Source organism: Heteronotia binoei, chromosome 16, assembly GCF_032191835.1.
Source record: "Heteronotia binoei isolate CCM8104 ecotype False Entrance Well chromosome 16, APGP_CSIRO_Hbin_v1, whole genome shotgun sequence".
NCBI classification, from domain to species: domain Eukaryota; kingdom Metazoa; phylum Chordata; class Lepidosauria; order Squamata; family Gekkonidae; genus Heteronotia; species Heteronotia binoei.
In genome coordinates, this window is record NC_083238.1 from 500558 (window position 1) to 527059 (window position 26502).

The 26502-nt window shown below is 46.0% G+C and overlaps 1 protein-coding gene across 1 annotated transcript in view; it reads left to right on the forward strand.

Annotated features, from left to right (window-relative positions):
• MGAT5 (alpha-1,6-mannosylglycoprotein 6-beta-N-acetylglucosaminyltransferase) overlaps nt 1-26502 on the forward strand; it is a 480616-nt gene that overhangs the window by 189929 nt on the left and 264185 nt on the right. Inside the window, exon 3 of the mRNA XM_060256988.1 lies at nt 7348-7515. Coding sequence (XP_060112971.1) covers nt 7348-7515 — 168 coding nt within the window. The remainder of the gene's footprint in view (nt 1-7347; nt 7516-26502) is intronic.

Below are 26502 nucleotides of genomic sequence, written 5' to 3' on the forward strand. Positions count from 1 at the left end.
ATGCCAAATAACTTAATTGCCAATTTAAATCACATTTCCAGTATGGGACTTTATTTGGAAATGTATTTGGAGTTGAAAGCATAGTATTATTGAAGCTGATATAGAGGTTTTCCCTAGACTGCTTGGTGTTTCACATACTTTATCTCAGTTTTCCTATCAACAGTGATGATGGGGGCTGAAAATGAGAAATTGCGGCTCACCTTAGGCCAACAGAATGAAAAAGAAAAAAAAAAAGCCAGGTGATAATTGATCAATATATTATTGTACAAAATCCTATGCCTTTTGCCATACAGTTTTCGTCAAGGGGAAATCTATAAAAATATAATTTTACTTTTAATACAAGTAATACAAATAATATAAGAACCCCGTAATAAAAATTATCACAAAAGTATTACAATAATATTAATTAAAGACAGGATCAAAAATAGTTCCAAAAACTGATATGTATTAGTCGATATACAATCTCTCTCTCTCTCTCTCTCTCTCTCTCTTTCTCGGCCTGACTTCGCGAACAAAGATTTAAGAAGGGTGCAGTAGTCCACGTCTGCTGCAGGCTCGCTGGTGGCTGACAAGACCAATGTGGGACAGGCAGATCCGGCCACAGTGGCTGCAGGGAAAAGTCTGATTTGGGGTTGGTGCTGTAGCAGTGCGATTCTTCCTCAATCTCCTTTTGTCCTCAAGACCAGCGTTCTCAAAGGAAGAGACAGCCTGGTGGATGGTGTGCCTCCATGCTTTGCAATCTGAGGCTAGGTCAGACCACTGGTGATGGTTGATGCGACAGGTGCCAAGGGATTTCTTCAAGGAGTCCTTGTACCTCTTCTTTGGTGCCCCTCTATTTCGACGGCCGGTGGAAAGTTCGCCATACAGAGCAATCTTGGGAAGGCGGTGGTTTTCCATCCTAGAAATATGCCCTGCCCAGCGCAGCTGCCTCTTCAACAGCAGTGCCTCGATGCTTGAAACCTCCACCCTCATGAGGACTTCAGTGTTGGTCACAAAGTCACTCCAGTGGATGTTGAGGATGGTGCGAAGGCAGCGCTGATGAAAGCGCTCAAGGAGTCACAGGTGATGACGGTATAAAACCCACGATTCGGAGCCGTAGATAAGGGTTGTCATCACAACCGCTTTGTAAACCTTGATCTTTGTGCCTTTTTTCAGATGCTTCTTGCTCCACACTCTTTTGTGCAATCGGCCAAATGCATGGTTTGCCTTTGCCAGCCTGTTGTCAATCTCCTTGTCGATCTTGGCATCTGAGGAGATGATGCACCCCAGGTAGCTGAACTGCTGGACTGTCTTCAGAACTGATTCACCCACAGTGATGCAGGGAGGGTGATAATCTTCCTGGGGTGCAGGCTGGTGGAGAACTTCTGTCTTCTTCAGACTAACTTCTAGGCCGAATAGCTTGGCAGCCTCTGCAAAGCAGGACGTCATATGCTGCAGAGCTGATACCGAGTGGGAGACGAGTGCAGCATCATCAGCAAACAGTAGCTCTCGTATAAGTTTTTCCATTGTCTTGGAGTGAGCCTTTAGTCGCCTCAGGTTGAACAGGCTGCCATCGGTGCGATAGCGGATGTAGACACCATCGTCATCATCTAGATCTACTGCGGCTCTTTGAAGCATCATGCTAAAGAAGATCGTAAAGAGAGTTGGCGCGAGAACGCAGCCTTGCTTTACACCTGTGCCTATTGGGAAGGGCTCCGAGAGGTCGTTGCAGTGTCTGACTTGGCCTTGCTGGTCTTCATGTAGCTGGATGATCATGCTGAGGAACCTTGGGGGACATCCTAAACGTTCCAAGATTTCCCACAGGCCTTTCCTGCTAACGGTATCAAAAGCTTTGGTAAGGTCGACACAAGTCACATATAGACCCTTGTTCTGTTCCCTGCATTTCTCTTGGAGCTGCCTGAGAACAAATACCATGTCGGTGGTGCTCCTGTTAGCTCTGAAGCCGCACTGGCTCTCTGGGAGGAGTTCTGATGCAATGGTGGGCACCAGTCTGTTCAGGAGTATTCTGGCAAGGATTTTGCCTGCGATGGAGAGCAGGGTTATCCCCCGGTAGTTGGAGCAGTCTGACTTTTCCCCTTTGTTCTTGTGTAGAGTGATGATGATTGCATCACGAAAGTCCTGTGGTAGTTTGCCTTGTTCCCAGCAGGTGACAAGTACTTTGTGAAGTGTGCTATGTAGTACTGTGCCCCCATGCTTCCAGATCTCTGGTGGGATTCCATCAACTCCCGCTGCCTTGCCACTTTTCAGTTGCTTGATGGCTTTAACAGTCTCTTCTAGGGTGGGGATCTCATCCAACTCTGTTTTCACTGGTTGAAGTGGGGTGAGGTGGATTGCTGAATCTTGAACTACGCGGTTGGCACTGAAGAGAACCTGAAAATACTCCGACCACTGGTTCAGTATGGATGCCTTGTCTGTGAGGAGCACTTGGCCATCTGCACTACGCAAGGGACTCTGAGCCTGATATGATGGGCCATATACTGCCTTCAGGGCTTCGTAGAACCCTCTTAAATCACCAGTGTCTGCACACAGCTGGGTTCTCTCTGCAAGCTTGGTCCACCACTCGTTCTGAATGTCTTGAAGCTTGCGCTGGAGGTTGCTTTTTTCCCGGGACAGGAGGGCTGAGTAAGATGTGCTTGGTAGGCAGATCTCTTTTTCGCTAGTAATTCTTGGATCTCTTGATTGTTCTCGTCAAACCAGTCCTTGTTCTTCCTTGTGGAGAACCCGAGGACTTCTTCAGAGATCAACAGGATGGTAGTTTTTAGGTGTTCCCAGAGTGCTTCTGGAGAAGGGTCTGTGGGGCAACTGGAGTCCTCAATTCTTGACTGGAGTTTTGCCTGGAAGGCAGCTTTAACTTTGGCTGACTGAAGGCTGCCAACCTGAAGCTTCCTCCGAGGGATACCTCCTCTCCTGGGTGTGGGTTTAAAGTGAAGACGGCGATTGCAGCGTACAAGACGATCCATATGACATTCTGCACTGGGCATTACTCGGGTGTGTAAGACATCTCGAAGGTCTCTCTGGCGCACCAGAATGTAGTCGATAAGGTGCCAGTGCTTGGACCGTGGGTGCATCCAGGTTGTCTTCAGGCTGTTCTTCTGCTGAAAGATAGTGTTGGTGATGGTGAGCTGGTGCTCCGTGCAGAATTCTAGCAGGAGGCGCCCGTTATCATTGCAGTTGCCAATGCCGTGTTTGCCAAGTACTCTTTTCCAGGCTTCCGAGTCTTTACCTACTCTGGCATTGAAGTCGCCAAGGATGATCACCTTGTCCTCTGAAGGGGTCTTCCGTACGAGGTTGCGTAGATCAGCATAGAACTTGTTTTTTTCTGCAGGATCTGCTTGAAGGGTTGGGGCATACACACTGAAGAGTGTTGCGTGCTGCTTGTTTTGAAGTGGGATGCGCATGGACATGATGCGATCTGAGTGACCTGTTGGCAGGTTTTCGAGTTTGGAGGCAATGGAGTTCCTGACCATGAAGCCAACGCCAGAAAGGCGGCTCTCAGCCTTTGATGTACCCGACCAGTAGAGGGTATAGCCAGCACCGTGTTCTTGAAGACTACCTTCCTCAGGGAAACAGACCTCACTGAGAGCTGCTATGTCGATATTCAACCTGAGAAGTTCGTGGGCAACTAGAGCAGAGCGTCGTCCAGGGCGACCACTGTCTACTGTGTCAAGCATGGTTCTGATGTTCCAACACGCAAGCTTTAGTCTTTGCACACTTTGTGAGGCAGGTGCATGCCTTTTCTTTGTTGTTATTTTTTGACCGCAAGTAAGGATGCCCGTTGACCGCGGCTAGCCAACTGGGGGGGGGGAGACGAGCTTTGTTTAGGCCACCTTTTCTAGGCCCCTTTCCGTGCGGAGCAAGCAGTGCTGTCCCTAGATAAGGCTGCTTGGTCGTTCAGGGTGCTGCCGAAAAATGCTTTCGTCTCCGGGTCAGCATCAGGCGACCAATACCCTGAACCGCCTACATGCAGGATCGGGACTGCGGCTTCCAGTGACATCTTCCACCTGCCGTTTCGCCCCTTGCCCATCGCTGCAGGACTTGGTGTGTTGTGGGTTGTGGATGTGGATATGCCCTTCAGGCCTGCACAGAGGAATTTTTAGGTGAAGCACAGTGTGCGCGGTACTGGCTCTACCCTTTCACTTTGAGGTCATCTGCCATGGCCCAGTAAGCCAGGACGCCGCCAGTGAGTCCTCCAGGTGGTAGGTGTTACATTAACGAGCTCTATCTGCCCGGGTTTGATGTTAGAGTTTTTCTTCTCTTGGCTGGTGAGGTTGGTGAGCCCAGCCTGCCCATCCGGTTATACCGCCGGACATTCGGTCGCACCATGATGTGGCAAACTCTGTGAGAAACGGGGGGGGGGGCAGCGGGAAGGTGTTGCCACGGATGCAGTAATGCAGGAGAGGTCATTGCAGTGACCATCTGCCAGGCATAGCCGGACAGTGACCACGCGGCATTCACTACACCGGGAAAGGAGAGGCTATGTATTGCGCATACACTTTTCCTGGAGGGCAGGATACCCAAGAGGGAGCCTCCCCCAGTCTATATACAATATAAGTTGAATAAATGATACATACATGAAAGAAGGCAATAAATGAAACATATACAATACAGTAAATACAAGCATACAATAAATGAAGCATATACTGACCAGAAGATTTACCTAGTTCTGGAACTGTCCACAGCATATGAGTTCTTTTACTAATGGAGAACGATACAGTATTTTTTATAGATTAGCTGAGATTAGCTGAGCAAAGTCAGATGACCAAAATCAGAATATAACCCATGAGGGGCCAAAATCTGCAACCTTGAAACTCACTCCATCTCCTGTTTTAATATATTTTTTACATTTTGGTGGTAAGATTTATATACATCCCTACCCCAAAAAAATGAAATCAGTGAGTCCATGTTCTTTCCTCATAAAATGCTGTTCCAAAGGTGCACCAACTGTTCTGCGAAGCATGTGGCTTTTATGTTCTATGAATTTTTAATTTTCTAGAGGTCTTTCTTATATATTTTTTATTATAAGAACATCTGACGGCACATATAACCATATCTGAATTGCATGTTGTATAGTTACTTAAAATAAGAGCCCTGTGGTGCAGAGTGGTAAGCTGCAGTACTGCAGTTCTTTCTCTACTTTCTCCATCCCATGCATTATCTTGTAAATCTCTATCATGTCACCCCACAGTCAACGTTTCTCCCATGATGGTGCACAAAGCAGTTGCTCTCACCCAGTCCTTTTAATGCTTTACCCTGCCTACTTTTGCCAACCATCAAGTCTCCTCATAAGCAGCACATAAAGTAGGAGGAGGTTTGTTTTGTTTTATTTTTGCCATGGGGGAGGAGTGTTCAGAGATGGTTGAAAATAGTGGGGTAGGTGGAGGCAGCAGCTCCTGCATTCTTCCTTTCATAAGATAAGTGGTAATTCTGGGAGATTTTTCAGGCCGAATCTGGAGTCTGGTAACCGTATAGCATTCCAGCCTGAGTGCCTGTGGCTTGTAACTATCCTCCAGTCCTCCTATAGCAAGTTACATGCAGTCAAAGCAGAGCAGAACTTTGGATCTTTTTGGAGGGAGAGGTGAATCCAACCAAGAAAATGCATACTCTTCTGTGAGCAAAGCCTATTTCATGTCCAGAGGAAGAAAAACTCTTTTATAGTGATACAGTAGGAGAATTCCCATTTGACAAACTGCAGCCCAGCAAAATAGGAAAAGAAAAGGTCCCCTGTGCAAGCACCAGTCGTTTCCGACGCTGGTATGATGCTGCTTTCACAACATTTTCAAGGCAGACCTTTTTACAGGGTGGTTTGCCATCACCTTCCCCAGTCATTACACTTTTCCCCCAGCAAGCTGGGTACTCATTTTACCGACCTCGGAAGGATGGAAGGCTGAGTCAACCTCAAGCCAGCTACTTGAACCAGCTTCTGCTGGAATCGAACTCAGGTTGTGAGCAGAGGGCTCTAACTGCAGTACTGCAGCTTTAACACTCTGCGCCACGGGACTCTTTGATCTTTCGAGCAGAAGTGAGGACAAATAATTGGAGGGGGATCATCATGCATTTTTAAGACTTTGCTTCACGTGTATAAAGAATGGAGGAGATATCTGGTCTTAAACAAAAAAAATGGATTGCTTTTCATAGAATTATTCATTTTTATTCTAGAATCAGTGAGTATGTTAACTGCAATTCAAATGTTTTAGCTGTAAAAGCTATTAGAATCAAGTAGATGTTTCAAAAAAAGTGTTGTGAGAAGGACTGCAAGCTGGAAATATATACTGGTTTTTTTTAGTTGTTTGTCAGATAATAAATTGCATTTCCAGGCATTTTGTAATTTTTAGCAATTTCCAGGCATTTTGTAATTTTGAAGTCTGTCCAATAGTATAGAAATGTCAGATAAAAAGGGTAGTAGAGATGCCCCCCTCCAGTTGTAATACTTTAGAATGTCAGAGGAAGATCACACCATCCCTCTAAGATATTGTGTATCTAAACATGGCGAAAGATTGATAAGCAGTGGTAGTAGAGGAGAAAGGGACTGTACCAAAGGGAAAGGGGACCTGTTATAGTTTTTTGCCCAGGGGCTACAAAAACCTGTAACCGGCCCTGCCACATCATTTTCCTGGAGGTCCTCTGTTCATGAAGAATTGGATGGGGGGCATTCTGGGCAGCAGGGAGAGAAAGTTCCACTCTACTTGCAGAAATTGCTTTGCTGACACTGGAAATTTTGGGTGGGATTTTAAATTTAATCAGTTTATTAGAATATTTATATCCTGCCTTTCCTCTTGGCTCAAGGTGATTTACAAACAATGGATCTATCTGCCCATTATTTGACAGCAAAGACATTGCTGGAGTGCTCTGGTTCATAAACAGAAACAGCTCTTTTTTGTGAGGGAGGGGGGAAAATTGTATACAAACCCCATACACACCCCATATAATGTGGGTGTGTTTTCAGTTTTGGAAATGCACTTGCATTTAGGTTGTAAACAGGGATCTTTAAACTTTCAAATTTGGGTTGATAAGAGTATGTTTGATGAGTTGGTATCATTATTGGTTTTATTTAGTTGACCTGTGTATGGCTTTATGATTTTTGGGATCCAGTGTGATGTAGTGGTTAGAGTGTTGGACTAGGATCTGGGAGACCTAGGTTTGAGTCCCCACTCTGCCATGGAAGCTTGTTAGGTGATCTTGGGCCAGTTATACACTCTCACCTTAGCCTACTTCATAGGGTTTCTGTTGTGGGGATAAAATGGAGGAGAGGAAACCAATGGAAGCCACCTTGGGTCCCCATTTGGAGAAAGGAGATCTGTAAATGAAGGAAATAAATAAACGATGTCTTTAATTTCCTTCCTAACTTAGATCTGAAGAAAACACTTGCTGTCCTACTGGATAATATCTTGCAGCGTATTGGGAGGCTTGAGTCCAAAGTGGAGAACCTTGTAATCAATGGTACTGCTACAAATTCTACAAACAGTACCACCACTGTTATTCCAAGTTCAGGAACTGCTGAAAAAATCAATGTGGCTGGTAGGTATATGAAAATTGTTACGGTGTCTTTGATATTGCTTTATAATACAGTTTAGAGTTGATGCTGATGGTAACTATGCATTTTTAATGGTAATGGACCATAGAGGGCTTAATTCTATGGGACAGATCATACCTAAATAGGTTTTCTTGTCCTGTAATAGTGGGCTGGAATATTTGAATGATCTATGAACCTACATTAAACTCATTGATAGTAATACTGTCAAAGCTTTTTTAACCAGCATCCATGAAGGATGGGGATTTCCAGTTAATCAAAAAATGCCAGTTAACAAAGCTTTTATCTGGAGTGGTGGTGAGCAGGCAGGAGTAAATAGGAAGTTGCCATGCCTGAAACCTGGCTGGAATCTACTGCTTAATCTGCTGCTTCCAATTTAGCACTGCTGCTGTCAGTCCAGTGGTGGCAAGGAGATAGTAGGTCAAGCGGGTGAGAGGTCCTGAACAGACCCTGGCCATAGTTGCTTCTGCCTTCTCACAACTGCCCAGCTGGTTCTAATGGTCAGCAGCATGGAGCAGACTTAAGTGCTGGCCAGATCCTGGCCAGATCCTGGGCATTGGTGCTGCCCACTTGATAAAATTATCTGCATACTGCCACCAGGACGGGCAGAGTGGGCACCAGATTCCTAGCATGCCTCTTAACCAAGTTTTCCAGTTTACCAGGAGCTGGTTAACAAAGCTTTCACTCAAGTATTTTTATGTCATGTATAACACTTAAGGTATGAACTAAGAATTTCCCCACTCATGCTTCTTGTCTAGCTGTTCCATTGGTATCACATTCCATTAGTTATCTTTAGTGTTGCTCAGTTTCCTAACTCTTGATTTACATTACTAAGTTTGGCTTCACCTGGCCTTGATGTAATTTGTTTTTTTCTGCTGATGCTAATGATCTTCTCATCTATTAACTTATGATCCAGTTCTTGTTATCCTGTCATATGTAGGTATCTGAATCTAGATGACAACCAGTTATGATCTGGAGGTAACTGGCTTTAACCAGGGGGTTTTTTTGTAGAAAAAGCCCAGCAGGAACTCATTTGCATATTAGGTCTCACCCTCTGACACCAAGCCAGCTGGAACTGCGTTTGTGTGCATTCCTGCTCCCCCCCCCCCCCCAAAAAAAAAGCCCTGGCTTTAACTCAGAGGGTTCAGAGAGATTTCAAAGGCCAGCATTTCAAAGGCCAGCATTATTTTTCAAAGGCCAGCATTTGTTTCCAGAAATGTTCAGATTGTTCTGAGAAAGTAGTGGGGTGAAAACTGGGCTCTGTGAAATTGCTAAAATAAAAGTATAAGAGATAAATGGGGAGCGCTGGGAAGGAGTTTGGAATGGTTAGTACTTAGTTTCTAAAGTGTTGTGATATAGCATTGCTGAAGCCTGCCTGTAAAGGATCTCACTCCCCAACTACCACAACTACCAGGTGGGTTGTCAGTTGTCAACAGGTTGTTGGTATTCAGTGGTAATTTCAGTTGTTCTCAAACATTTTCTCTAACTTGGTATGTTTTTAGGAATATTGGAGCTGAAACATTGACTAGTTTCTGATGTAGGCTTTGGTAATTTTCTGAATCCAAGTGTTAACTGATTAAAATGATGGCCTGGGAATGTTCAGACAAATCAAAGGCATTTAAAAGGAATATATGTGTACTGAGCAACATCAGTATATCAGAATTATTGCTCATTGCGGTAGAAACAATGGCCCCTTTCAGGGTGCATTAAAGTATAGTGGAAGATACATTAGTATATGATGTCTCATTACATATATTAACCCACCTTCCACTATACTTTAATGCACCTTGTTTTTCTGTTTTTCTAAGGGCTAACTTATATTATTTCTTTTTTTAGAACAGTGTATCAGAATATTTGGGTTTTTTTATTTTATTTTTTTGTATTGACATACTCAAATGGGGGATATTGGCTGTTTGTCTTATTGCATATACCAACCCATCCTATGGCAAACTATATGGATGTTATAATTTCTTGAGAAACCATGCCCTCTACTTAAACTAACAAAGCCAGAATGTTACCTAGATTTATGGCACCTGCACCTAGGACAGCAGTCTGCTTTTTATCACCCTCTAGTGTTTTTTCAGCCGTTTTGTCCTGACATTAAAAAACAATGATCCCTATTTGTGATTCTTTTAATCTGCTAAAAACATTCCCATGATCCCACACTGCCCACTTATATTAAGAATTTCTGCTTCCATTCCCACTTGTCTGATGAAGTCTGCTTAAGAGCATACGAAAGCTGACATTCTGAATAAAACTTAGTTGGTTTTAAAGGTGCACTTGTCTACTGCTTTGTTCTATTGCTTCAGACCAACATGGCTGCCTACTGGAATCTAACAACAATTCATAGTAAAACAACAATAAAAGCATTAATTAATACAACATTCAGGTGCTAATTTCTATACAATTAAATAACATAGTAGCTAAATACATAGATGGCATTCATTCTCTATACATGCAGAGCTAGGGCCTTTATCAGAGGAGTGTTACTCAAAGAGTTTAACCAAAAGAAATGGCAAAATCATAAGTATAAAAAGCAAGTAGAAGTCAGTGGTTAAATGAACAAATGAAGCTGCCTCATACCATTGGTCTATCAAGGTGAGTATTGTCTGTTCTGACTGGCAGTGGCTTTCTAGGGGCTATAGTTGAGATAGGGCACTACACTTGCTCATCAAAGCTGAACTGTGAGTTTACCTAGTGCCTAATTTAATTGACAGATGCAACTTACTAGTACACTATTTATCCGCGCCTACCTATTTGCCACTCTCATTGTATAATAATAGTAACAACAACAACAACAACAACAACATCCTTCTCCTTTCCCTGCCAAGCACGGCTCAGGGCAGCTTACAACAGTTCAATATAATTCAGTACACTGCAATCCAATCCAATTCAATATATTGCATTTCGATATAATAAAACTGGTATCACATCTTAAAACCTTACTATTAAGACTAAAAATCAGTCTAATGGATCACATCAGATGATGCCCCAACAACTTCAAGATGGATAACAAAGGGGTAGCCAGAACTGGTAGCACTGGGAAGCTCTGGGAAGGTAAGGGCTCATATTTCATTAGACAGAGAGTTCCACTGGATTGGGGCCAGAATTGAAAAGGCCCTTGTTAAGGAGCTGGACTCTTCTGGGGCCAGGTACTATCAGTAGGTTGTTATTAGAATGAGCGTAATACCCTTTGAGGGAAAGGCAGTCCCATAGATAAAATGGTCCCTGACCATTTAAGACTTTAAAGGTAAGTACCAAAACCTTGAACCTGATTCGGTATGTAACCAGTGTAGCCAGTAGAGCACAGGTTGTATATGTGCTCTCTGAGGGGTCCCACTAAGGACCTGTGCTGCTACATTATGGACCAGTTGATGTTTCTGGAGCAGATTTGGGGGTAGTCCTGCATAGAATGAGTTACAGTAGTCTAGTCTAGATGTGATTGTTGCATGGATCACTGTGGCCAGGTCAATGGTAAGGGATTAACTGCAGGGCTTGGTGAAGATGAAAAAATGCCACCCTAATTAGAGATGTCTTTTTTCATAAATGGCCACCAAAATTGTCTGTTCACTAGATGCAGAATTTTTACATATCCGAAGTGCCCAGATAGCTTGTTGTCATGACACAATTGGAGTACCTCTTTTCGGAGGCTCTCTGGTACATAAAGTTTACTGTCCTTGTACCAGAAACCCCCCTCCCCTTTCTTTACCCCCTGGGGTATTGCATCTCCTTCCTTTTCCAATCAGTCTTTCTACCCCCCATTTCTCTTCCAGTTTTTCGCACTTTGCTTGTGAGTGGGTAGTTACCACTCCCCCTAATTGGCTGGGAGAGATGAGTGAATCGATCATCTCCTCCCTTTAGCTGTTATGCTAGGGGAGTCTGGATAATGCATCAGCAAAAAAATTCTTAGATCCCGGGATGTGGTTCAGTTTAAAATCAAACTTAGCAAAGAATCCCACCCACCGGAACTGTTTCTTAGTCAGTTTCCTGCAATCGGTAAGGGCTTCCAGATTCTTATGGTCTGTTCATATTTCAAACAGGACCCTCGCCCCTTCTAGCCAAGATCGCCATGTCTTTAGTGCGAATGTTACAGCAAAAACCTCTTTGTCCCACACTGACCAATTCCTCTGATCTTGAGAGAATTTTTTAGAGATGTAAGCGCACGGTTTTAGGGACCCCCCCCTTGTCTGGTTGCATGAGAATTGCCCCCACAGCGAAATCGCTGGCGTCACATTGGACCACAAAGGGTTTTAATTCATTGGGGTGAATCAGGATAGGTTTGCAGGTGAACAACCTTTTTAATTTGTTGAAGGCTTCCTGACAATTTTCTGTCCAGTTTAATTCTGCTCCTGGCCGCTTGGCCTCTGGACCTTTCCCCTTCATTTTGAGAAGGTCCGTCAAGGGGAGCATGGTATGTGCGAACCCTTGTCTAAAATTACGATAAAAATTTGCGAATACGATGAAGGATTAGAGCTGTTTACATGTCCTTTGGGGTTTCCAATCTAGTACTGCTTGTATTTTGGCAGGGTCCATTGCCAAACCCTTCCCCGACACTCTGTAACCTAAGTAATCCAATTCGGTCTCATGGAATTCACACTTGAATAATTTTGCATATAGTTGATTTTCATAGAGGGTTGCTAAGACTTCCCTCACTAATTTCACATGGGAAGGGAGGTTGTTTGAATAAATAATTATATCATTCAGATACACCACTACCCCTTGGTACAAATGTTTTCGAAAGACGTCATTTATAAAGTTCATGAAAACTCCTGGGGCCGCTTGTAGCCCGAATGGCATGACTAAGTATTCGAACTGTCCCACTGGCGTGTTAAACGCCATCTTCCATTCATCCCCCTCTTTTATGCGTACGCGGAAGTAAGTGTCTCTTAGATCCAGCTTGGTGAAAATCTTTCCTTCTGACACAGTGCTTAATAAATCCTTTATTAGGGGTATGGGGTACGCATTTGAGGTCGAAATCGCATTGATCCCCCTAAAATCTATACATAGCCTGAGCCCCCCCCCGTCTTTCTTCTTAAGAAACAGCACGGGGGCAGTGTGGGGTGTCTTAGCCGGTCTGATGAACCCCTGTTTTAAGTTCTTGTCTAGGAACTTGCGAAGTTCTGCTTTTTCAGCCCACCCCATGGAGTATAGTTTAGCTCGAGGGAGGCTTTGCCCTGGAATTAATTCTATAGCACAGTCCGTATCTCGATTGTGTGTGTGTGGGGGGAGCTCATTCACTTCTTCTTCACTAAACACTTGTTTTAAGTCTCTGTACTCATGGGGAATTGACTTCACCTCTTCTATAGTGAGGCATAGTTTTTCATTTAGGAAGTATGGTTCCGGACCCCACTCCATGTTCCATTGGTGGGACCTCACATATCTCGCCTCCGAGGTGCCCTGGTCACTTTCGTCTCCCATCCGTGTGCGTAGGGGGGGCAGTGCCAAGATCGCCTCTCTCCGAGCGGGTGCTTTGTCCATTAGACTGGTGGACCTCCTGGGGCCCCAATCCGTTGGGGTTATAAAGAGTCGCTGTATGTGCAGCAGAGACCCTTGCCCTGCCGGCCTCCTGGCATCGAGTACATGCCACGGAGGTTGTCTCAGGGCTTTGTCGGGTCCTTGATCTTCGTCAATTGGTCATTCTGGGTTTTCGGGGGCTTCTCTGTTATCTGGAGCTCTCTCCGCCATTTGGGTAGAAAGTTTCCAAGTCGGTTATGTCCCCAAGTAGGATTACTCCCAAAATGTCAAGCATCGATATTTCTCAATAAGCAGTCTTTTGTTTTAAATCAAAGCTGTTTTATTGTTAGAAATTCAGAAGCTGTACCAAGGACACAAGCCTTGGGAGTAATGACGTATACAGGGTTACACAGTTGCTATATAGGATATCTTCAAAGGTTACATTACAGATGCATACTTGAGTCACTAAACACTATCTTTTTTTATTACTAAGGAATTTAGGCTATTAAAAACATCTCCCTTTCTCACACTTCTCTAGCAGAAAATAAGAGTTTTCTGTGTGAACCTGTGGGAGAGGCGACTTGAAAGTGGTAGAAGCCAGACTGTAGCATAAACATCTTTGGGCCAGATGGATTTATTACTTGCGCAATGGTTGTAAATAAGAGGGGTGCAGTAGAGAGCTGGCAACCTGCTCTATGTCTAAGAAGCAACCATATTACAGAAATAAGCACGCTGGACAGAAGCCAGATTGGAATAGAACCAAGGCCGAAGTATTCTCCAGGAAGTCCTGCAGATATTCTACCACCACCCTTTCAACCACTCTACCCAGGAACAGTACAATTGAAGCTGGGTGATAATTAATCAGATCCACAGGATCTAGTAATGGCTTTTATAGTAGCAGTCTCACCACCATCTCCTTCACCATTCCCAGGAAGACCCCTGAACTCTGGGACAAATAAATAATGTCTTCGAGGGAAGTTCTTACCCTCCCTGCGCTGGCCTTGACTAGGATCAGGGAGACAAGTGATGAGTTTAACAGCTGACAGGACTCTGTCTGCATTGATCTGGGTGAACCAACCAAATTGATCTAACACTGAACCCCAAGAAGGTCAATGAGCCCTAGTTTATGCACTGTATCAACATTAGTAGAGAGGTTGCAGTGGAGCTACAAGATTTTTTTTCTGTGAAAAAAGTCTCTCAGCTAATGGTCAGATTGCTAACATTTTTGATGTCATTTTTGATGTCTCTTAATAGTGATTGAACAAAGCAGGAGTCAACTTGCACCTTTAAGATCAACCAAGTTTTATTCAGAATGTAAGCTTTCGTGTGCTCTCTAAGCACATTTCATCAGACGAGGGGATCAGGTATAGTGGATCCCCTCGTCTGATGAAGTGTGCTTAGAGAGCACATGAAAGCTTAAGTTCTGAATAAAAGTTGGTTGGTCTTAAAATGGTCCAACCGTGGCACTCTGTCCATAGAAATTCAGCTAATACTCATACCCTTCATGAAGATCATATCTAATGTGTGGCCTGTTTTGTGTGTGGGTCTCGATACAACCTAGGAAAGTCCTTGTGCTGTCATGGATACTGCAAGATCCAAAGCCTGTGGAAAAGAATAAATGGTGTCTGCATGGACATTGAAATTAGCCAGAATTATTAGTATGGGATACCTCAAGACCCACTCAGCTACTGTCTCAATTAGGTTCAGCAGGGTATCCTCTAGTGCACTAGGCAGTTGGTGCACCAGCAAGATAGCCAGACTTTCCTCAGTATCCCTCACTAGGTTTACACTATCAGTGCCAGAGTAGGGTGGGGTTACCTTGTAGGAGAAAGTCTCCCAGATGAGCACTGTCACATCTCCCCTTGACTCTTTGTCCACGATTGATGAAGGACTGAGAAACCTTGTGTAGGGGGGTAGGTCTCAGTCACGCATACCAAGTCTATATTTTAAATATAGCCAGGGGTTGTTTTGTAGAAAAATAGGTGGTAGAGCTCATCCAGGGATTATTATGCAGCTGCACCTACTATTCAATGGACAAGGTGGGGAGGAGGAGGGGGAACCCTCAGAAAGGTTCAGGAGCTGCGCTCCTGTGAGCTCCCACTGAATCTGAGACCTAAATATAACACTGTTAAGAAATTTGGTTCAGTCAAACTGGATTCTGTTTTAAAGTGCTTTGGTCAGACTGTTTTGCGGCCTGCTTGTTCAGTTTTTCTCTAGAGATTCAACTTGCGCTGTTGGGAAGAGTGCACAGATGTTGTACAGGAGCAATAACACCAGCTGTGCCTAATCTTCTCTTTGCCCTTGTCTGTCCAGTACATTCCATCAAATTAGCCACCTGGGGGAGAGTGAAGTTGTTCAGCTTCAGATGGACTCCTCTGCCTCTAGTGTGGTCAGAGACCAGTATGGTCAGTCATTGGCTAACACATTTGACCACAGAAACTGATTGGTGTAAAGGCCTAGCAACACTCAGAACTATTAGCAATAAAGGAAGCATTCTAAACCCTATTCTTTAGCCTGAAAAGTGCCTATGTGCTGCCATGGCCTGTTGGCATATCCTGGCTCATTTTGACCATATTGGGATGTAGCTTGCTGAAGCCAAACCAGCACTGGCTTGCTGAACTCTGAAGAAGAGTTGTCTTGGAACCTGCAACTGGAAGTGGTAATATTTTGTACTTGTGAACTCTTATCTTTGAAGTATTTTAGCTAGCATCAAAATATTTAGCTTTATTGCTTTCTCCTCACTGAACTGTGTTTAAAGTATTAAAGTACTCTGAATCTTAATAAAATATATTTTAAAATTCATAACTCTGGTTATTTGTCCTCACAGCTGCCAATATAATCTAGTGCCTCTGACTGGCAAACCAGCTATCACTAAAATGTAACTTTTGTGAATTCCTGCTGCGAGTCTACCATTTTTAGTCATCCCCAGTAAGGCCAGGAGTTCATCCTTTGGCTCCCAACAGGAGAGAAGAATAGATGACTGGTGGCAGCTACTGAAGCTGAGGTGCACACAGGTGTACCCCAGCTGTTTGTCATTTGTTAACCTGCCTACTTGAACCCCAAAGGTTACTTGGCCCAGGCTGAGCTGGGCGATCTTTGTGACAAGCACCCATATTTAATTTTCTTGGCTAGAACAGACACTGAAAAATTGCTTGACTAGTTCTCAGTGATAATAACCTCTGTTCATTACTGTTCCATTTGCTGGTCAGCATTCAGGATTAAATATTTTGCAGTTAATGTTAACATTTTTTAAAGTTGCATTATTTCAGGGGAGTGTTAATGGGAAGGTTCCCAACTCAGCACATATCATTCTGGAATTGACTGTGGCTCAGATCATGAGTTACTCATTGCAAAATTCAGGCTTAAACTGAAGAAAACTGGGGAAGCCATTAGACCATTCAGGTTTGACCTTGATCACATCCCTTATGAATATACAGTGGAGGTGAAGAATAGGTTTAAGGATCTAGATAGAATGCTTGAAGAACTATGGATGGAGGTTTATGACACTGAACAGAAGGCAGCAACCAGCACCATCTCAAAGAAAAAGAAATGCAAGAAAGCAAAGTGGGTGTCTGATGAGGCTTTACAAATAGCTGAGGAAAGAAGGAAAGCGAAAGGCAAAGGGGAAAAGGAAAAATTCACCCAACTGAATGCAGATTTTCAGAGAACAGCAAGGAGAGATAAGGAGGCCTTCCTGAAGGAACAATGCAAAGCAACAGAGGAAAATAACAGAATGGGAAGGACAAGAGAGCTCTTCAAGAAAATTGGAGAAATTAAGGGAATGATTCATGCAAAGATGGCCATGATAAAGGACAAAAATGGTAGGGACCTAACAGAAGCAGAAGAGATCAGGAAGAGGTGACAAGAATACACCGAAGAATTATACAAGAAGGATCTCAATGGCCTTGACAACCATGACGGTGAAATAGCTGACCTCGAGCCAGACATCCTGGAGTGTGAAGTCAAATGGGCCTTAGAAAGCATTACTAACAACAAAGCGAGCGGAGATGACAGTATCCCAGTTGAGCTATTCAGAGTCCTAAAAGATGATGCTGTTAAAGTGATGCACACATTATGTCAACAAATCTGGAAAACACAGCAGTGGCCACAGGATTGGAAAAGGTCAGTTTATATTCCAATCCCAAAGAAAGGTAATGCCAAAGAATGTTCAAACTATCACACCATTGCACTCATTTCACATGCCAGCAAGCTCATGTTAAAGATCCTACAAACTAGGCTTCAACAGTATGTCGATCGGGAACTACCAGAAGTTCAAGCTGGGTTTCGGAGAGGTAAAGGAACTAGAGATCAAATTGCCAACATTCGCTGGATTTTGGAGAAAGCACAGAAGTATCAGAAAAACGTCTATTTCTGTTTCATTGACTATGCTAAAGCCTTTGATTGTGTGGATCACAACAAACTGTGGCAAGTCCTTAAAAAGATGGGAGTACCAGACCACCCCACATGTCTCCTGAGAAACCTGTATAAGGGTCAAGAAGCAACTGTCAGAACGGGATATGGAACAACTGATTGGTTTAGAATAGGAAAAGTTCGACAAGGATGTATATTGTCACCCTGCTTATTTATGATGCAGAGTACATCATGTGGAATGCCGGCCTGGATGAAGCACAAACCGGAATGAAGATTGCCAGGAAAAACATAAAGAACCTCAGATATGCAGATGACACCACTCTAATGGCAGAAAGTGAGGAGGACCTAAAGAACCTCTTGTTGAGGGTGAAAGAGGAGAATGCAAAAGTAGGCTTGAAACTCAACATCAAAAAAACTAAGATCATGGCATCCGACCCCATCACACCTTGGCAAATAGAAGGGGAAGACATGGAAGTAGTGACAGACTTCACATTTCTGGGATCCAAGATCACTGCAGATGGTGATTGTAGTCATGAAATTAAAAGATGTTTACTCCTTGGGAGGACAGCTATGGCGAACCTGGGCAGTATAATAAAAAGTAGAGACATCACCCTGCCAACAAAAATCCGTATAGTCAAAGCGATGGTATTCCCAGTAGTAATGTATGGCTGTGAGAGCTGGACCATAAGGAAGGCTGAGCGCAGAAGAATAGATGCTGTTGAGATGTGGTGCTGGAGAAGAGTCCCTTGAACTGCAAGAAGGTCAAATCAGTCAGTCCTAAGGGAAATCAACCCAGACTGTTCCCTGGAAGGTCAGATGCTGAAGCTGAAGCTAAAATACTTTGGCCACCAAATGAGAAGGGCGCACTCACTGAAGAAGATCCTGATGCTGGGAAAGACAGAAGGCAAAAGAAGAAGGGGATGGCAAAAGATGAGATGGCTGGACAGCGTTACTGATGTAACAAACACGAATTTGAGCAGACTTCGGAGGATGGTGGAAGACAGGAGGGCCTGGCGTAACTTTGTCCATAGGGTCGCAAAGAGTCAGACTCAATTGTGCAACTGAACAAGAAAGTCCACTGTGCAAGTACCAGTCATTGCTGACTCTGGGGTGACGTCGCATCACGATGTTTTCACGGCAGACTTTTTTTTTTACGGGGTGGTTTGCCATTGCCTTTCCCAGTCATCTAAGCTTTCCCCCTGGCAAGCTGGGTACTCATTTTACTGATTTCAGAAGGATGGAAGGCTGAGTCAACCTTGAGCTGGCTACCTGAACCCAGCTTCCGCTGGGATCGAACTCGGGTTGTAAGCAGAAGTTAGGACTGCAGTACTGCAGCTTTACCACTCTGCTCCATGGGGTTGCTTATTATCCAAATTACATAAATAGGTAAGCATTAAAATGCTCTATTAATCATACAAAAATCAAAACATAGAAGTGTTGCACAAATCTGCCATCTGAATGCCTTTGCCCAGTAAAAGATACGCAGCTGAAGACCGGGTGAGGAGGAAAAAGAATTTATTGCAATAGATTGTGGAGCAGAGCTAAGCCAAGGCCTCCATACCAAGCTGCTCCATCCGCTTTCAGGGTGGTCAGTACTTTATATAGCCTTTTTGACACATTGGCACATGTTGGCATATAGTACACTTTATGTCATTGCTATTGTTATTTCAACTTCCTGAATTGCTGTATCTTGGCGGGACCAGGCTTTGCCACCTAGTAGCATTATGGCGGCAGTGGCAGCTCCCGGGCTCTAGATGATGTACAACAATATATAAAATTTAGTCATTGAGTCAGTAAAACACAAATCCTGATGGCGTCTTATTCAATTAATTCAGTCCGCATTTTAGATGCTGGATTGGGGGTGGGGGGACCCTTGAAAATAGTACAGAGGGGAGAGGTGCCAGTTCAGCAACCGTTGCAAAAGCCTAGTGGAACATCTCTGCTTTACGGGCCCTGCAAAACTGTAGAAGATCCCACAGGGTCCTGTGACTGCACCTTCCAGGCGCAGAGCATTCCACCAGGTTGGGGCCAGGACTGAAAAAGTTCTAGCCCTTGTGAAGGTCAGCCAGATCTCTTTAGGCCCAGGGATCACGAGCAAATTCCTACCAGTAGAGTGTACTGCCCTTCCAGGGACATAGCGGAGGAGGTGATCTGATAGATACGTCGGTCCCAGACCACTCAAGGCCTTAAATGTCATAACCAACACCTTGAATCTGATTCAGTACTCAACCAGAAGCCAGTGTAGTTGGCAAAGCACAGGTTGAATGTGTAGCGTCCCCATCAAAACTTGCACCCCTGTGTTCTGGACCTGTTGGAGCTTCCAGGTCAGACCCAAGGATAGGCCAGCGTAGAGCAAGTTACAGTAGTCTAATCTAGAGGTGACTGTTCCATGGATTACTGTGGCCAGGTCCAAGTGCGATAGGAGGGGGAGCTAGTTGCCAGGCTTGGACAAGCTGAAAAAATGCCACCTTGGCAATGTGTGTGACCTCAATCTCTATTGAAAGAGAGGCATCTAGTGTCACTCCCAGATTCTTGAAGGCTGTTGCTGGTGTTAATAGCATCCTGTCGAGCCAGCAGTCTGTGCTCCAACTCCAGCCCTGCTCCCCCCAGCCACAGAACCTCCATATTTGACGGGTTTAGCTTCAACCTGCTCTTCAACCTAGCCAGCCCAAAATGGCCTCCAAACTCTTGGCTAAAGATGACAGGACCATGGCTGACCAGTTACCCAACAACACAGCTGGGTGTCATCTGCATATTGAGCTTTGCAGATGATGCCCTAGCCCAAAGTTCCATACCAGCTGGGCAAGGGGTGTATAAAGATGTTGAACAACATCAGAGAGAGGAGTGCTCCTTGAGGGACCCCACACATCAGTAGGCATCTAGTGGATACATTCTCCCCTTGTGCCACCCTCTGTCCCCAACTGTGGAGGATTGAGGAAAGCCATTGTAAGGCCATCCCACATATTCCCACATTGGCAAGGTGGTGTGTCAACAGGTCATAGTTGACTGTGTTGAATGCTACTGCAAGGTCTATTAAGCAGTGCCGACCTGCCTCAGTCCAGCTGCATTTGGAGATCATCTGTTAGTGCAGGGGTCCCCAACCCCTGGACCGGCCCACTACTGGGCTGCGGCCTGTTAGCAACCGGGCTGCCACTCGCTTTGCTCCCTCCCCCACGCACAACGTGGCACCACGGCCTGCCCCCTCCCATCCCTTCCCTTCCCCAGCACCGCATTCTGCTCCACCCCTCCTCACGCGGTGGAGGAGGGGTGGGATGAGGCTCGGCTCTACCGCTGAGGGAGGGGGTGAAACTCCTCCTCCAGCCTTCTCTTCAAACGACTTACAATCAGCTAGTTTCCTGCTGAAGTGGGCAGGGCTGACTCCTCCGAACCTCCTTGCTCCTCTGCTCGCGGGGGAGGGGGTGAAACACAGGAGAGGCAGGGGCGGACTAGGGTTGCCACTCCCCAGATGGGGGCAGGGGATCCCCTGGATTGGAAGCCCTCCTCCACTTCAGAGTCATCAGAAAGCAGGGGGGGGGGGAGGGAGATGTCTGCTGTGAACTCTATTATTCCCTATGGAGACTTATTCCCATAGGGAATAATGGAGAATTGATCCATGGGTATTGGGGGTTCTGGAGGGGCTGTAATTTGAGTTAGAGGCACCAAAATTTCAGCATAGCATGCAGTACCTCTCCCCAAAATACCCCCCAAGTTTCAAAATGATTGGACCAGGGAGTCCAATTCTATGAGCCACAAAAGAAGGTGCCCCTATCCTTCATAATTTCCTATGGAAGGAAGGCATTTTAAAAGGTGTGCGGTCCTTTTAAATGTGATGACCAGAACTCCCTTTGGAGTTCAGTTATGCTTGTCACACCCTTGGTTCAAAGAGGTTCAAAGAGAAACATTAATTCAGCTATTGATTCAGAGGTGTTTATGAGCTTTCTTCTTCTTCTTCTTCTTCTTCTTCTTCTGGATAAAGTCATGTCGCTTCATCACGATCTACCTGCCAACTTTGATACAGTGAGTGAACTGGGAGCCCCTTGGCCATCTTTGAGTTCACTTTATGATTCTTTCAATCTGCTCTCTTCTTCCAATGTTGACAGGTTCCTGAGCAGGGTTTCCTTTAAGCTGAGCTAGTGTGAGCTAGCTCAGTTTTTTAGCCTCTGGCTCACACATTTTTTGTCTTTGCTCAGGAAAAATGGCCCCAAAGCAAACTAGTAGCTCACAACTTTAATGCCAATAGCTCACCAAGTAGAATTTTTGTTCACAAGGCTCCACAGCTTAGAGGGAGTATTGGTTCTGAGTGCTGAGGGAGCTATGGGATGAAATCCAAGCCAACGCCACCTTCATGGCGCAAGAGATTCAGAGGCAAATCGATCGGATGCTAAGACGCGACCTCGGGAGGGCCCTGTTGGCTCCACCAGCTGCGCCAACACCAGCACCACCGGCACCACCAAACGTTCCTGCACCCCAAGTGCCTCCAGTGGTACCTGGGGAACCAGGAGGCCCCACGCCACCACCGGGACCCCAGGCCTCAAGAGACTATGGGAGGGGCCGAGAACTGGACGCCACCTTAGACGGCGACCCCAAAGAAGTAGAGTACTTCACCATTCAAGCCAACAGTTACATGTACTATTGGGGGAACACGTTCCCTGACGAGTTCAGCCGACTGGATTACCTCGGGTCAAAACTGAAGGGAGCAGCAAGAAGATGGCATGTAAGCCTGTACAAGATGAGGGGCCCCAAGCTCGACACCATGGGCGTGTTTTTGCAGGCACTGTTAACTCAGTACGAAGACCCCCTCCAGGAGACCCGGGCCATCACGGCCCTGCGTGAGATGCAGCAAGGGGTGAAATCCGTGTGTGAGTACACGGCCGATTTCAGGGCCCACTTGGCCAAAGTACAAGGGTGGAGTGAGATGATGAAGATCAAGGAGTTCCAGAGAGGGCTAAACACGAGTCTGCTGGATCGAGCTCTGCAGCAAGCCTGCCCCACCACCCTGGTGGGATGGGTACAACTGGCAGGCTAACATGAAGCGGGTGGCCCTCCAATGCCAATTGCAGCAAGGGAGAAAGGGGGGAAGTGAGGCTCGGTTGGGGGCCAAGTCAGACGGGAAGAAGAACGTGGCCCAGGGGGGATGCCAAAAACTCCCCCGGGGCGCAAGTGCTTCTGATGTGGTGATCCAAATCACTTGGCGGCCAACTGCCCGGAGCAACAACGTGCCCCCCCTTACTCTGAAGCCAACGGCGGAGGGACCAAAGAAGACTTTGACCAGAGCCAAAGAGTCGGTGCGGGGGAGCACAGCAATGTCGGCGGTGCTAGATGAGGATAGTATAATTGTGGACACCTCCAGTGAGGAGTCTTGGGGAACAGAGCCGGTGGAAAACGAGAGCGACCTGCACTGAGAGGTGCCGGGAGGCAGGTCGTGGGTCTAACGGCACCGTTGCAGGTGAGAATAACTGGATCCTTATTTTTTGTATCATTGACATTGCTGAACCAAAAGCTTAAACGCTTTATCCATGCCCGAGCCCTAATTGACTCTGGGTGCACGAGGGAGATTATTATCCCAAAATTAATGGACGCTTTAGGACTGGTGTGGAAGCCCCTACCCCACCCAATCCAATTCGAGCAAATGGACGGGTCTGTTATGAGGGGGGAGCCTTGTGTAGAAGAGGCTCAGGGAGTACTAGTAGGGATAGAGAACTATTGGGACATAGAAATGTTCGTGATCGCCCCCTCTTCCTCCTTTGACGTGGTATTAGGGGTCGGATGGCTAGCTAAGCACCAACCGGACATACAGTGGGGGGACCAAACGATAGATTTCACCGACAGAAGGTGCAGACACCACTACTGGTTGGGGGCCTAACCCTCCCCCCAGGAATGAAAAAATGTGCGTGTCGGTGGAAGAGACTGCCCCGCACGCTGCACCGGTGCTCTTCCGGAAAAAGAAGGACGGGAGCCTTAAGCTTTGCACTGATTTTCATGGGATTAATGGGATCTTGATGTCCAATGCGTATCCCATCCCCTTGATTAAATATCTACTGAGTACAGTGTCCGAGGGATCCATTTTCACAAAACTGGACCCAAGGGATGCTTATTTTAGAGTGCGGATCAAAGAGGGGGATGAATGGAAGACAGCCTTCAACACTCCAATGGGGCAGTTTGAGTATCTTGTTATGCCTTTTGGATTACAGGGGGCTCCAGGAGTGTTTATGAACTTTATCAATGAGGTTCTGAGAGAATACTTGAATAAGGGGGTAGTGGTGTACCTTGATGACATCATTATCTATTCCAAAGACCTGGCTTCCCATGTACCGTTAGTGAGGAGGGTGCTCTCCACCTTGTACGAGCACAAGTTGTTTGCGAAACTATCCAAGTGTGAATTCCATCAAACCAAACTATACTAGGATTCAGAGTTTCTGGGAAGGGGCTCGCCATGGACCCTGCTAAGATACAGGCAGTATCAGATTGGGCTCCCCCGAGGACACGTAGACAGCTACAATCCTTTCTCAGGTTCACAAATTTTTATAGAACCTTCATTCAGGGGTTCGCCCAGGTGATGTTACCTCTAACGGACTTGCTTAAAACTAAAGGGAAGGGACCGGAGGCGAAGAAGCCGGGAGCGAAGCTAGCATGGACTCCCGCCTGTCAAAAAGCCTTCGAGAAACTTAAATGGTTGTTTATCAGCGAACCAGTATTAAGCCATCCTGATGAACCTAAGCATTGCGTGGTCCAATGCGACGCCTCCAATGTGGCCATAGGAGCCATACTAATGCAAAGAGACTTGGAAGGGAGATTGCGACCATGTGCTTACATCTCTAAAAAATTTTCACCAGAGCAGCGCAACTGTTCGGTGTGGGACAAGGATGCGTTTGCAATAACTTTTGCATTGAAAACATGGCGGTCCTGGCTAGAGGGGGCGAGGGTACCATTTCAGATCTGGACCGATCATAAGAAGCGCTGACTGGTCGGAGGAAATTAACTGAAAAACAGATTCGGTGGGTGGGATTCTTTACGAAGTTTGACTTCACCCTAAAACACATTCCCGGGGCAAAAAATTTCTTAGCGCTATCCAGAGTGCCCCAACACGAGAGTCAGAGGGAGGAAGTGGTGGACTCCATCATTCCCCCCAGCGCGGTGGCCGGCGCCGTGACTATTCAGTCAGGGAAGAAAAAGGAAGCGCCAGAGCCATGGGGGGTGGTGGTAATAGACTAATAGAAGAAGCAGAATGAGAAGGCGAGGGAAAGCCAGAAGGATTAACTAAAGGGACTGGGGGCTTTTGGTATCACGATGGGAAACTATATGTTCCAAAAGCACCGAGGCAGGAGATATTACAACACTATCATTGTAATAAACTGTCTGGCCACTTCGGTTACGTAAAGACATTGCATCTGGTCAATAGACAATTCTGGTGGCCTCAAATGAAGAAAGACATTTCAGAATTTCTAACTACTTGCCCAGTGTGTATAATGGCGAAAAAGCGAGGTGGGAAACCCCCCGGTCTCCTTCAACCCACTCAGACAGCAGAGTCTATGGACTTTATAGTGGAACTATCGGTTTCTCGGGGCAGGACCGTAATACTGGTAGTGGTGGACACCTTTTCAAAGCAAGCGTATTTCATTCTGTGCAAAAAGTTGCCCACCGCAAAGAAGCTGGCAAACCTAGTTTTCCAACACATTGTTAGAGTCCACTCTTTCCCCGATAAGGTCATTAGCGACCGTGGCTTGTAGTTCGTTGCCAACTTCTGGTGGGAGTTCTGCAAACTAACGTGTCAAGTCTTCTTTAACTTTGGTCAGGCCTGCACTTAATCTTTGGTTCAGGAGAGAAGCATCCTGGGTAAAGCCATACTGTATTCCAATATATTCCAATGCTGCAAGCTTGAACTCTCCTCACCCCCCTCCTTTCCTTTGTTATGTAGTTTTGCTTTGAAATGGGAATGTGTGAAAGAGTTTATCGGCCTTCTCAGGTTGGGCATCGGGGGAGGTTGGAGCCGAGAGACGCTCAAGGCCAAAGCAGGCCTGAGAAAGAAATTGTAATATCAATGTGAATGTGCCCTGCATAGTACCCCTCCCTCAAGAATCCCTTTGAAGTACACCTTATATGATTGCATTCTACTGCATGATCTTTAGTCTTTCAATTTCGCTGTAGTCGAGAATCATGATATCAATAAACTAGCTACTTTGTTATCAACAAGGACTCATTATTGAATCTGCCGACTTGACATTTTGAAAGACTCCCCTTCGAAGCTCGACCATTCCGGCAACTTTAAAACCTGATGGCTGAAAAGATTCCGGACAACGGGGAGTTTCCCAATGAAGACGGGGAGACCGAGACTTCGTGGCACATCCTCGACTCTAGGAGAACCGCGGCATCCCCTCCCCAGGTCCAGCTGGTGATCACCCCTCAGCAATACCAACCGAGGACCTCAACCACCACAATGGATGAGGCACCGATCCGTCGGGAGGCCATCATGACCCGACACACCCGAAGGGTCCGAATGGCCGAGCAAGAGGCCACCAACCGGGGCACCATCGAGCCGGGGGAGGTGGACAGCATCATCGTCGTCCAAGTGCCAGAAGACGAGAGCGAGGGAGTGGAGTGCAGCGAGGGCGGCGGCAGTGAGCCGCGACCGAAAGACATGCACGATGAGGACTACCAAATGTTCCTCTCGATGGTGCGCCGAGAGGTCGACGGGGCAATGCGGGCCTGAAGGACGAGATGCAGACCCTGATGGCCTAACTGGGGAGAGCGCTGGGGGTGATCGGGTCCCGGAGACCACCACCAGTCCAACCAACGACCCGAGGCCGCCCGAGCCAACCAGTGCCCCCACAAGAGACGCGGCTCCTACGATTCCACTGGCCCCACCGACGGAGGAAAGGGCGAGAACTGGATGCCACCTTCGACGGGGACCCCGAGGAGGTGAACTACTTTGCTATCCAAGCGAACAGCTACATGTATTACTGGGGGAGAATTTTCACTAAGCTGGACTTGAGGGACGCGTACTTCCGAGTGCGCATCAAGGAGGGGGATAAGTGGAAAACGGCGTTCAACACCCCCATGGGACAGTTTGAATATTTGGTCATGCCTTTAGGGTTGCAAGGGGCTCCGGGAGTGTTCATGAACTTTATAAACAATGTGCTTAGAAAATTTTT